Source organism: Oryctolagus cuniculus, chromosome 11 (assembly GCF_964237555.1).
Source record: "Oryctolagus cuniculus chromosome 11, mOryCun1.1, whole genome shotgun sequence".
Classification (NCBI taxonomy): domain Eukaryota; kingdom Metazoa; phylum Chordata; class Mammalia; order Lagomorpha; family Leporidae; genus Oryctolagus; species Oryctolagus cuniculus.
Window position 1 is genome coordinate 23,189,072 of NC_091442.1, and position 12,354 is coordinate 23,201,425.

Sequence of the window (12,354 nt, forward strand, 5' to 3'; positions counted from 1 at the left end):
ACAAGCTGGCAGCAGAGCCGAGGACTTCCGGGCAGGCCTGAGCCACTTGGCCGCCCTGTGCTGATGTGCTGCAGGGTCCTGGTATTGAGGTGACCTCGATACCGGGAGCCAGGCTCGAGCAGGCGTGCAGGTGCAACAAGTGTGGTGTCGATTTCCTGTGGATTCCTTCTTACCTTGCCTCATGAGGCTCCAGAGAACCCTGTCCCAGAAGTACCCTGGGCGATGACAAGCCAGCACAGGCAGGGCCCCCACTCTCCTGCAGCTTAAAGTCAAATGGGAGAGATGACACTCATTTATCACACAAACAAAATGGACATGGCAACTGCGCGCAGTGTTCGCAAGGCGAGGTCTGCCGTGCTGTGAGAGCACAGAGCAGGCGGGTCGTACCCAGACTGGGGAGCTCCCTGGGGAACTACACCCAGTGAGGACTGGCTGAGGGAGAACAACCAGGGCATGAGGGTGGGCCCCAGACATCTTGCTGAGGCACAGGACCCGACTGCTGTCTCAGACCTGCGGACATTCAGGGAGGAGGAGGAGGAGACATGTGCTGGGAGGCCCCCGAGGGTGGGAGAATCTGCAGAGTTCATAGTAAGCTTCCCAGCAAGCTCCCCGCCACAGAGCCGGTCAAGTGTAAACAGTGAACGCCACCCACCATTTGGAGTTCGCGTGATCAAACACTCTGGAACCCTGTGTATGGACTGTGTCATTCACTCTCACTGCAGCTGTGCAGTGGACTAATGCAGTTATTTCCCTCTTCATTTCACAGCTGAGCAAACAGAGAGGTAGAGTGGTTCTCCAAGGTTGCCTCGTAGTGGCTGGCAGAGCTGGGATTTGAACCCTGGCCGTCTGGCCGGAGAGCCGAGTGCTTCATTTCTGTTACCTACCAGACCTGAGAGGGCGCTCAGGCTGTGGCCAGGGGACCCACAGAGGATTCACCCTGCATGGTGGTAGGGCTCTGGGACCTTTCATTCCTCACGGAGCCTAGAAAATGTTCTTCGTTTCTTCTTGTAGCACCATCAAAAGGGACGACTTCACCGCTCGTCTCTTTGACATCCACAAGCAAGTCCTGACGGAGGGCATTGCCCAGGTAACCATTCCAGCCACACCCAGCCGGTCACCTGCCCCCACCCCGCCCCTTTTTCCTTACTTGGTTTTTTAACTAGAATTTGTCCTGGCCCCTGAGTACAGGGAAAATCTGCCTCTCCCTGCTCCCCTCTGGGGACCGTTGTGCATGGCAGCAGCGGATCCTGGTTTGACCAAGGATGATCCCACTGGGTTGGGAGTGTTGGTTTGTGCCTCTAATCGTAGTTCACAACACCCATGTGCTCCGTGGCTGGCTCCTTCGAGTCAGCCCCTGGGCACATGGCCTCACCCTTCAGTTTTCCCACAGACCGTGTTCCTGGGCCTGAACCGCTCAGACTACATGTTCCAGCGCAGTGCCGATGGCTCCCCAGCTCTGAAACAGATCGAAATCAACACCATTTCTGCCAGCTTTGGGGGCCTGGCCTCCCGGACGCCAGCTGTGCACCGGTGGGTCCCTGGGACAGCTGCAGGTACAGCTGTCGGGTGACCGGATGGGCTTACAGTCAGCGGCCAGGCCAGGGACCTCCAACTGTGACTGTGCCTGCTCCCCCTCTCCCACCACACACACACACACACAGCGCAGTTTCCACCTTGAGTTAGATCTTCTGTTTGTCGGCGGGAGAAGGGCCCTCATGGCCAATCTCATCCTGCTCCCTGTGCAAGTTAATGAGCCAGGCTGAGGGGACAGCCTCTTTGAGGGCCTGAAGTGAGAAAGAGCGTGACAGTTTGAGGGCCTGAAAGGAGGCCCAAATCCCAGGCAGAGAGCAATGCAGGTGCTCCTATCTGAGAACCAGGCCCTGGTAGCATCTACTGTAGCCAGCAGCCATGCCCCAGGTTCTGTGGGCCCGGGAGAGGGCTTCCAGCTCCCTGGGAGGGCAGGGTGGAGGGGGTGTGGGTATAGAGTCTCAGCACTCTCCTGGGCGTGGACTTCAGGGGCCAAGGCTGGGGCAGCCGGAAGTGGATCCTACAGGAGTGTGGTGACGAGATGTCTTTGAGTGCTCAGTTGATTCTCAGAGTGATGGTTTTTATATTTATATATCCATGAGGTTAAGGGCAGAGGGATCTTCCAAGCCCATCCAGTTATTGAACAGCCATCTCTCTTCCAACAGACATGTCCTCAAGGTCCTGGGTAAGACTGCAGAAGCTGCCAAGGTCCTCTCCAATAATCCCAGCGAGGGACTGGCCCTGGGGATCGCCAAAGCCTGGGAGCTCTATGGCTCCGCCAAGTAAGGAAGTGAGAAAGCAGCAACAGAATCCTGCCATAGATTCAGCGTCCAGGGGTGCAGCCATTCTTCTTTGCTTGACGTCATCAGGGGGTTTTTCTAGAAATACATTTAATTATTTTAAATGTATTTCTATTATTTAAATTAAATATTTAAGTGCCAAAATTATTACAGTGGATTTTTGGGCTTCCTTCTTAAATAGGAGATGCTGACTGTAATTCAAACTCTTCTTGGTGGCTGGAGATAATCATGACTCATAGCAATTGCATTTTGCTGTAATACAGCGGTGCCACCTAGGGTCAGGAAGGCGTGTGTAGCTGTTGGCCCTTGCCAGTGACTCTGCTAGGCTTTACGTTCTCATTCATTTTCTTCACTTTTCCTGTTCGCTTTCTGATTTTCCACTGTTGCCACTTGCTGCTGTCCGTGTGCTTGAATTTGGAATCCTCCGGTCTCCTCGCCACGCCTCCTTTCTGATTTGCTGTGGTTTGGGAAACTCAGGATCCAGGTTATTATAATTGTGTCTAAGGAGAGTGAGGGCTTCTTTGAAGGGTAAATGCATAAGCTTTGACTTGGGAATTTTATGGTGTCCATTTTAATGGCTTAGAGGCATTGTTTGCTTGCTTCCCATCTCTCAACCATGTTGCAGATGTTTGAAGACGCTAGGTAAGCAACTTCTAGATGATCCAGGGACCACTGTCTGACAGTTATTGCAGTGTTGATGTAGCGTTAATACCTAGTCCAGAACAAAGCACTTCCAAGTGCCACGCCTTCTGCAAAGTGATTTACATACAAGCTCTCGTTGAATCCTCATAATGTGCTCCGAGGTAGTTGCTATTCATGTCCCCATTTTATAGATGAGGAAGCTGAGTTTCAGAGAAGTGAAATAAATTGTCCAAGGGCAGCTGGCGAGTTGGTGGCAGAGTCTAGAGTCCACTGCCCTTCACAATCAGCATCTTTGTGGTAGGCGTTCGGAGTAGTGATTGAAATACCACTGCAGGATGCGGGTATCCTACCAAGGGCCAAGACAATGATTGCCTGCATCCCATATCCAAGTGCCTGGGTTCGAGTCACAGCTTCCCTCCCAGTTCCAGCCTCCAGCTGGTGCTCACACGGTGAGGCCCTAGTTGATGGCCCGAACAGTTGGGTTCCTGCCACCCACATGGAAGACCTCGATTGAGTTCCCAGCTCTGGCTTCACCCTGGCCCAGCCCCAACTGTTTGTGGGCACTTGGGGTGTGAAACAACAGAGGGGAGATCTCTGTCTGTCTCCATCTCTCTGCCTTTCAAATTGAGAAAAAATTAATTTAAAAAAACTGCATTCTTAATCCTAATATTGCCACCAAGTGGGGCGGCTCTGGGCTTGCTAAGCGCAGAGACCCAAAAATCCTCCAACTGTGAGCATGTAGAAGGCACCAGACAATTATTCTGTCGAGTGGAACTCTCGGCGAGGTTGTGTTTAAGAGTGAAGCCAGGGAATGGGTCAGCTGGGGGACTGCTGACAGGCAAGTGCTGCCCGGGAGCCCCGTTCCAGCTCTGAAATACACGGAGAGAGAGAGGTGCTGGTGGTGGGAGGAGCTGTGGCGGCTCAGCCAGACCTGGCTCCCCGCTGCGTGGGAGCTGGAGAGGCCCCTCAGCACGTGACCGCGGCGTGCGCTTTCTTTTCTCTGAAATCCAGTTTCCTCTTTTGTAACACAGGGTAGTAAGATGAGGATACTTCAAAAAGTTCATCGCAAATGGATTTAAAGAAAATAAGTGGATTTTGGTGTTAAAATATTTAGAAGTCCAGGCGTAGTTTTTTTCATCATATGCATTTTCCATGAGTGTTCTGAAGACCACTGATAATACTCAAAAGTGTGGTAGATGGAGTTAAATTAAATCATGTATCTGAAAAATGACTTAAAAACCATGTGTATCATTATGTGGTACTTTTTCTTTTATTTGAAACACAGAGTTACAGAGAGAGGTAGAGACAGAGAGAGGTCTTCCATCCATTGGTTCACTCCCCAAATGGCCACAACGGCCAGAGCTGAGCTAATCCGAAGCCAGGAGCCAGGAGCCTCCTCCAGGTCTCCCACACGAGTGCACGGGCCCAAGAACTTGAGCCATCTTCCACTGCTTTCCCAGGCTACAGCAGAGAGCTGAATCGGAAGAGGAGCAGCTGGGATTAGAACCAGTGCTCATATGGGATGCCGGCACTTCAGGCCAGGGCTTTTAACCCACTGCACCACAGCATGGTACTTTCAATGATAATAATAGTAATAATAATAATAGCTACCATTTAAAGAATAATAGTTTTATTTTACCCAAGAGCAAACTGACACTCAAAGAAGGTGAATAACTTGCCCAAAGTTACACAACTGGTAAATTTAAAATTCATCTGGCTCTAAAGCCCGTGTTCTCCCCACTACATGGTTCTGCCTCCCAGGTGCATGGTCTTGTAACATGGATTGGAAAACTAAGCTCAGCTATTTGTAGAATAGATTATCTCATGCTTTTACTTTTTTTTAAAGGCTTGGAAAATGAATTGAGATTTCCACTCAGACAAACTCAAATCATAGGGCTATGGTTAGAATGAGTAGATTAAGACAAAGGAGTTCTTGGAGGAAACGGTTGGGAACTGAAAGGAATTTGAGGTCCTTATTTTATGGATTGGAAAATCAGGGCCCCATGAAAGAAACGGGCTGGCCCCAGGGCACACCATGAGTCACTGGCAGAGCCGTGGCTGGGGCTCAGGGGTGCTCTCTCCCAGCCGGCAGCTGCTGCCTGTTCCTGGCCTTAGCTGATGACTTTCTAACCCTACTCGCAGACTGCTCCAAGTCAGGGCAGGAGGGAGAATGTGAAAAGGCGTTCATAAGCGTCCACGTTAGCTTTTATTCCCAGTTTCCTGAACTTTCTGAAGGCCCCTTGTGTGTTTTCTGGGTCTGGCTCCCAGTGTTTGGCAGGTGGCAGGCGGATGGTCGGAGCCAGAGCACGCAATTCCACTTTCACTCACAGCCTCCAGCCTTCCTCCCCCGCCTCTTCTTGGAAGTGGGCCAGCCTGGGCCGGGCGCCACCCTCCCACACAAACCCCCACCCAGGAGCGGAGCAGCTCAGGCTACAGTGAGTGAAGAGCACAGCCATGGCCCTCCCGAACCTCTCAGGGCAAGATGGCTGCTGAGAACACCGCTGCTGGTTTACCCCTGGTCACGCTGCCCGAAGCCAAGATTCAGCCCCATGTCAGGGCTGACCTGGGGAGTTCAGGCAGGGAGGGGTGGGGGGCATCCCATGACTGGTGATTTGGCTAAGTGGAAAGGAGTCAGGCAAAGTTTCATCCAAGAGGTTCAGCTAAGGGAGAGAGATGTGGACAGAAACGGCCGAGAGGCCAAGTACAGGAAGCGAGGGATATCCACTTGGAATCCAACGCCAAGTCCAGGCTTGCAGGGGTCTCAGCAAGAGGTCACAGGCACAAAGCAGTACAAACGCGGCAAAGATGGAGTTTGGTACTGCTAAGCATCAGCCCTACGAGGCTGACGGGGGCTGACACTTCGCTTTGACAACTGAAAGTACCTTAGCTGGTAGCTAAGCACGCAATTCTCTGGAGCAGGCTTCTCCCGGGTCCTCGGGCTCCTGCTCCTTTCAGAAGCGCGTGGATAAGCTGGTGATCCCATTAACACTCTGGGACCAAGTGTGGCCCCGAGGACAGCACAGAAATGGTGAGAGGCCCCGGGAGATGTCTTATTTGTAGTTGGCTCTGGGTTTCTGGAGGGTTCCATTTAGCTATTCTAATGTTTCTTCTTTTTTAAAAGATTTATTTTATTTACCTGAAAGGCAGAGTTACAGAGAGAGGGGAGAGACAGAGAGAGAAATCTTCTGTCCACTGGTTCACTCCCCAAATGGCTGGGTCAGGCTGAAGCCAGGAGCCAGGAGCTTCATTGGGTCTCCCATGTGGGTGCAGGGGTCCAAGCATTTGGACTATCTTCCACTGCTTTTCCCAGGTGGATTAGCAGGGTGCTGGATCAGAAGTGGAGCTGCTGGGCTTGAATCAGCGCCCATATAGGTTGCATCTTTACCTGCTACACCATAGCACTGGCTCCCAAGTCCTGTATTCTAATGTTTCTTGCAAGAATCCCTCTCGTATTATATGCTTTGCAACCTATAAAATAGTCTTTAAAAATATAGCATTATTCTTTTACAAAATATAGGCAAAGAATCCCTAATGCTTGACATCAGAAATATTTCAGATTTTGGAATATTTGCATATATGTATTATATTGGGGGTGAAACTTCAATCTAAGCATGAAATTCATTTGTGTTTTGTACATACTTTATACACAAAACTTGAAAGTAATGTTATCTCATTTTTAAAGTATGCCTGAGTTTTCCCTAAGACCTGTCACATGAGGTGAGGTGTGGAATTTTCCACTGTGGCATCATATCAGTGCTCAAAAGATTTTGGATTTTTGGATTAAGGTTGCTCCACCTGAATTCCTCAGTACCCCCGACCTGTTTGTTCTTCCAGAAAGATTATAGACTCATTATGTTAAAGTTTTTGAGATGCCTTTAAGTCTAAACTTTAATTTGCACAGGAAGTTGACATTACACTAGAGCCTGAGACATCTTCCTTTCTCAAGCTTTGTGTTTCCGGGAAGTCACGTGTACTGCCTGGCCTCAGGTGTCTGTGCCCGAGGCCATCCTGAACCGAACAGACATGGGCTCTTCTGGGAAGCCACAGGGGGTGGGACGGAGGAAGGACAGGCCGCAGCCGCCTCTGGCCACCTGTGCTCTTTTCCAGTGCCGTGGTGCTGCTGATTGCTCAAGAGAAAGAAAGGAACATATTTGACCAGCGAGCCATAGAAAACGAGCTACTGGCCAAGTAAGTGAAGGAAGGAGCCCAGAAGCTCCAGGTGTGGCCCTAGGCCTGGGCGGGCCGCTCAGAACACAGCATGCACTCCTCCCACTCTGTCTGTCTTTCCCAGGAATATCCACGTAATCCGGAGGAGATTCGAGGATGTCTTTGAAAATGGGTCCCTGGATGAAGACCGAAGGCTGTTTATGTACGCACCCCCAGGGACTCCGTGCTGACAGCTGCCTTACCAGACTCATCCGGCCCCCCGTGCCCTGCCTTCTCTCCAGTGGTCCTTTCTCTGGATGACATCTTACCTCATTCTCACAGGAGGTTTTGGAGAAGGCCAGCCAAGCTCTGCTTTTTTTTTTTTTTTTTTTTTTTTGAAAGATTTATTTATTTGAAAGGCAGCGTTACAGAGAGAGAGGGAGAGAGACAGATCTTCCATCTTCCTCCAAATGGCTGCAACAGCCAGAGCTGGGCCAGGCCGAAGCCACAAGCGAGGAGCCCCATCTGGGTCTCCTGTATAGGTACAGGGGTCAGAGGACTTGGGACATCCTCCGCTACTTTCCCAGGAACATCAGTAGAGAGCTGGACTGGAAGTGGAGCAGCCAGGTCTCTACCCAGCATTATATGGGATCCTAGCACTGCAGATGGCAGCTCAACCTGCTACGCCACAGCACCAGCCCGCAAGCCCTGCTTCTAAAGCCTTCTATGAGAGCTATCACATTCTGGATAAGAGCAGCCTCAAAGATAACCATGGCTTTCCTGTGCCTCTGAGCTTCCTGCTCCTCCTGGTCGCCAGATTGGGCCCCAGCAGTAGGTCTGGGCAGACAGGGAAGAAGGCGGGCAGCTGACCTGCACGGCACTCTGTGCTCAGTCTGGATTTGTGTTCCAAGCTAGACCCAACCAGGGTCCACCACCAGGTGGCTTTAGTGCCACATATTTGGGTAGCATTGCAGCAAATATATTTAGAACCAGAAACTTTTGATTAAGAACCTCTGTGGAACTTCACAATACCACTCACTATTTTTCAAAGTGTAATTTTATCACAACAAAATAGTTACTTTGCCTTCTAGATAAGCCAGACACTAGGAAAAGAGGAAGGTGTTTAAAAAGCCAGTCTGTGCGTTTTTTTTTTTTTTTAAGATTTATTTTATTTATTTGAAAGAGTTACAGAAAGAGGTAGAGATAGAGAAAGATCTCCCATCTTCTGGTTTACTCCCCAAATAGTTACAGTGGCCAGAGCTGAGCTGATCTGAAGCCAGGAGCTTCTTCCTAGTCTTCTGCATGGGTGCAGGGGCCCAAGCACTTAGGCCATCTTCTGCTGCTTTCCCAGGTTATAGCAGAGAGCTGGATTGGAAGTGGAGCAGCCAGGACTAGAATTGGTGCCCATATGGGATGCTGGTGCCACAGGCTGGGGCTTTAACCCACTGTGCCATAGTGCCAGTCCCTAGTATGTGTCTTTTTTTTTTTTTTTTTTTTTTAAAGTCAGAGGTACACAGAGAGAGGAGAGGCAGGGAGAGAGAGAGAGAGAGAGGTCTTCCAATCAATGGTTCACTCCCCAATTGGCCACAGCAGTGGAGCTGCGCCGATCCGAAGCCAGGAGCCAGGAGCTTCCTCCAGGTCTCCCACACGGGTGCAGAGGCCCAAGGACTTGGGCCATCTTCCACTGCTATCCTAGGCCATAGCAGAGAGCTGGATCGGGAAGTGGAGCAGCTGGGTCTTGAACCGGCGCCCATATGGGATGCCGGTGCTCCAGGCCAGGGCATTAACCCATTGTGCCACAGCGCCGGCCCCCCTAGTATGTGTCTTACCTGGACTTGTAATTTTGCATCTCCCCAGTATTTTTTAAAAATCTTGCCCTGTTTCAGCTGCTGAGGTTGTCGTGCCAAGCATGGCAATCTGACTGCTGCCCAGTAATTGTGAGCCCACATTATTTGGGTGTACCTGACTTGATTCTGGCTACCTCCTCATCTTCCTCTGGCCTACACTGAGTGACTCTAGGTCCAGAATACTCCAAAGCATCCCATACTGCACGCCTTTGTGTTTAGTGAACCCCATCCAGGCTCCCCATGGGGACAGACTTTCAAAGCAGCCAAAGCTACACCTTAAAGTAGATTGAACCACTGAATATATTGGCTATAATTTAACACCATTGCCTTCTGTATCCTATGTTCTAGGGACGGCCAGGAAGTTGCTGTGGTTTATTTCCGAGATGGCTACATGCCGAGTCAGTACAGTCCACAGGTTGGTATTTTTCTGTTAGACCAGTCTTTGCCTCCTGGGACCCAGCAGAGCAGCAGACACGCAGCTCAGGCATCACAACCACCTGGGTTTTCCCCCGAGTCCTAGCCTCAGTTCTTCCTTGGGGAATTTGCTACTGGAACCTCCAGTCCTCCTGCAGGCTTTTGCTACTTCTCATTGTACAAACTCACTGTTCTCTAGAATCTGAATCCTCAGAAATGCACAGTGCTTTTGCCACTTGCATTGTTCCCAAAGGTATGCTGGGAAGTATTTGCCCGAGGGAAACAGCCCCCGGCTATAGCAGGTGTTGATTTCTGTCACTGTGGCCAAGCTCCAGCTAGGCACCTTCATGTGTCTGAACGCAGAGCTGGGAAGACACAGGCTCTCGCATGATGCAATCCAGATCCTGCGCACCACTCACCACCCCCCTTTACCTCTACTTCACCTGAGTCAGAAACTTCATCACCTGCCCTCATGTTAATGGCAGTGACGGTATCATCTCATCTCACCGCCTTCCCTTACAGTTGCGAAATTACGGGCCACATCCATTATTTCATTTAACTCTTACAACCACCCCATGGGCTGTATAATTATCCCCATTATACAGATGGAGAAACTAGAAACTAAGGTCTGAAAGATGCACAGACCTGTCTTAATGTCCATAGGAAATTCCCAGGCTTTCTGACTCTCAAGCTCGCGGTAGGCATCCCAGGGTACCAGTCTTCTCCCTTGCTCCCAGCGTCCACAACATGGAGACGCTAAGAAGCCCTGCTCTCCTGGGGAGAAGGTCAAGGAGGAAATAAGTGAGGGAGTACTGTGGGCAGTGAGCCGGGGGTCCTCAGTCTGACTCTGCTGTGTGTCTATGGGCAGGTTACTGACCCTTTCTGGGTCTCGATTTCTGTAAGCACCACTGGGAGTGACACCAGTAAATTAAGGGCGCTCCTTCCAGGCCTACCACTCAACTAGGATTTTCCACAGGGCGGAGTTCTGTCGGGGGCAGCTCTGCAGAGGGGGCAGCCCCAGAAATGAAGCTTTCCTCTAGAGAAGTGATTAACAGTGGCGGAAACTCGCTGAGCAGAGGAGAAGCTGTCGGGAAAATAGATCCAAGTTTCAGGACAGGGGGTTGGGAAAAGGGCCAAGGAAATCTTAGAGAGCGATGAGGGTGGGCTGACGAGGGAGGAAAGTGGTGTATGTAAGGAGGTGGACTTGTTAGGGGACTTAGAAGCTCGAACTAGGTTTAGAATGTGGAGCTAGATCCCGCAGGCCCAGTGACTTGTTGAAGGACGTGGGGCGTGTCTCTGCTTGCCTTTGCTTTCCCCTTCTGATACCGTGGACTTTTTCTCTAGTTTATCTCTGACATCCAGGCCACCCGTGGCTGTGCCTGGAACCCTGTCCTAGCAGGTAGCTGGAGTTATTGGTGAATATCAAGTGAAGATGCTGCAGGAGGACCAATTCTATCCAAGGAAGGACAGCGTTGGGTGGGGGCAGGGGCTGCTCCTCAGGCCTCAACCCTGATCCTGCTGTGGGCAGGTGGCTGTGATGTAGAGCCAAGGACACGGGGACCAGAGCTGGGAGGCGCAGCCCTCTGCTGTTGCCCTGCCCATTCTATCCCGAGCTGGCACAGCAGATCTTTCCTCCTGTGGTGACCCACGTGCAGCCCCTCGCCCTTCACTGTTGCTGTTCTCTTAGCCTGAGGTGCCCCTTCTCCACGGAGTCTCGCCTGGCACACTCAACCTGTCCTTTAGGCCCCCACTCCGATATCTCTTCATTCAGCACCAGTAACATATTCACCGAGCCCCTACACAGTGCCAGGAACCATGGTAGACACTGGGAATGCAACAGAAAGTGGGCAAGCACCGAGCGGCTGGTGCCCACGGAGCTCAGGGTCTGGGCAGGGAGATCGACATCAGAGAGTGAGCCGGAAGAGAAAAATTGTTCTCTTTCCAGATAGAGGTTAACTGCTTTGAGTGAAACAAGAGTGCAAAAGAGAATTGTGGGGAAACCACATTAAACAGAGCAGTCAGAGAAGGTTTCCCAAGAAGGTGACTGAGCCGTGACTTAAGGATGAAGAGGATCAAGTTGTGCTTGGGAACAGCCTAAAGGAAGAGAATTCCAGACAACAGGAAAGGCAGCAAATGCAAAGGCCCCAGGTGGGTGGGGAATGAGGTTTGTGTATTTGAGGAATGATAGGCCTCTGACTAGACTGTGGGAGGCAGGAGGCGGGGGAAATGGCCTGGAATGAGGTTTAAGGGCAGGAGCCAGGTCCTGCAAGGCCTTCCAGGCTTGGATTTTATTGGGAGTGCAATGGGAAACTGAGCTTCTAAGCAAGTCCCCTACTCCCTTCAAAGCTCACCGAATTTTCTACACCCTTCCTCCACCTTTTGTCATTTTCCCTTTTCGTAGCAGAGTACTAGATTGAGTTCCCTAAAGGCAAGGATCTGGCAGATTGGGAGGAGCTGCACCTGCCTCACACGGATGTTGCAATAATCCTGGAGATAATGACTGTTGACAAAAAGCACAATCCCTGGCACCTGAGGAATCCTCAGTAAAGGTCAGCTGAAGTGAAGTCAAGTAGAATTCCTTCTGTCGACTTCCCTCTGCAGAACTGGGAGGCGCGCCTGTTGCTGGAGAGATCCCGTGCTGCCAAGTGCCCGGACATCGCCACGCAGCTGGCTGGAACCAAGAAGGTGCAGCAGGAGCTGAGCAGGGCGGGCGTGCTGGAGGGGCTGCTCCCTGGCCAGCCCCAGGCTGTGGCCCGCCTTCGTGCCACCTTTGCTGGCCTCTACTCACTGGACATGGTGCGTGAGCAGCCCCCTTCCTGACCACAGACCTCCTGGTGGCGGAGGAGCCTCCTGTGGTGGGGAGACCGCAGCTGGCACTGTGGCTGGCCTGGTGACTTGCGTGTCATGTTCTGGAGAATCCCTCAAGCGTTGGGGGTGGGGGCTAGCCTCATGATGGGAGGAGGACGTGGGAGGCATCC

The 12,354-nt window shown here is 51.4% G+C and overlaps 1 protein-coding gene across 8 annotated transcripts in view; it reads left to right on the forward strand.

The window, feature by feature from the left end:
* Positions 1–12,354, forward strand: part of GSS (glutathione synthetase) — a 29,712-nt gene that overhangs the window by 13,891 nt on the left and 3,467 nt on the right. For all 8 annotated transcript variants that reach the window (XR_011379930.1, XM_051846150.2, XM_002710790.5 and 5 more), the window contains 7 exons: positions 1,012–1,087; positions 1,391–1,530; positions 2,193–2,309; positions 7,077–7,157; positions 7,261–7,338; positions 9,311–9,377; positions 11,978–12,172. Coding sequence is in view for 7 of the 8 variants with exons in the window: in XM_051846150.2 (XP_051702110.2) it covers positions 1,012–1,087; positions 1,391–1,530; positions 2,193–2,309; positions 7,077–7,157; positions 7,261–7,338; positions 9,311–9,377; positions 11,978–12,172 (754 nt within the window). In the remaining variant the exon portion in view is untranslated. The remainder of the gene's footprint in view (positions 1–1,011; positions 1,088–1,390; positions 1,531–2,192; positions 2,310–7,076; positions 7,158–7,260; positions 7,339–9,310; positions 9,378–11,977; positions 12,173–12,354) is intronic.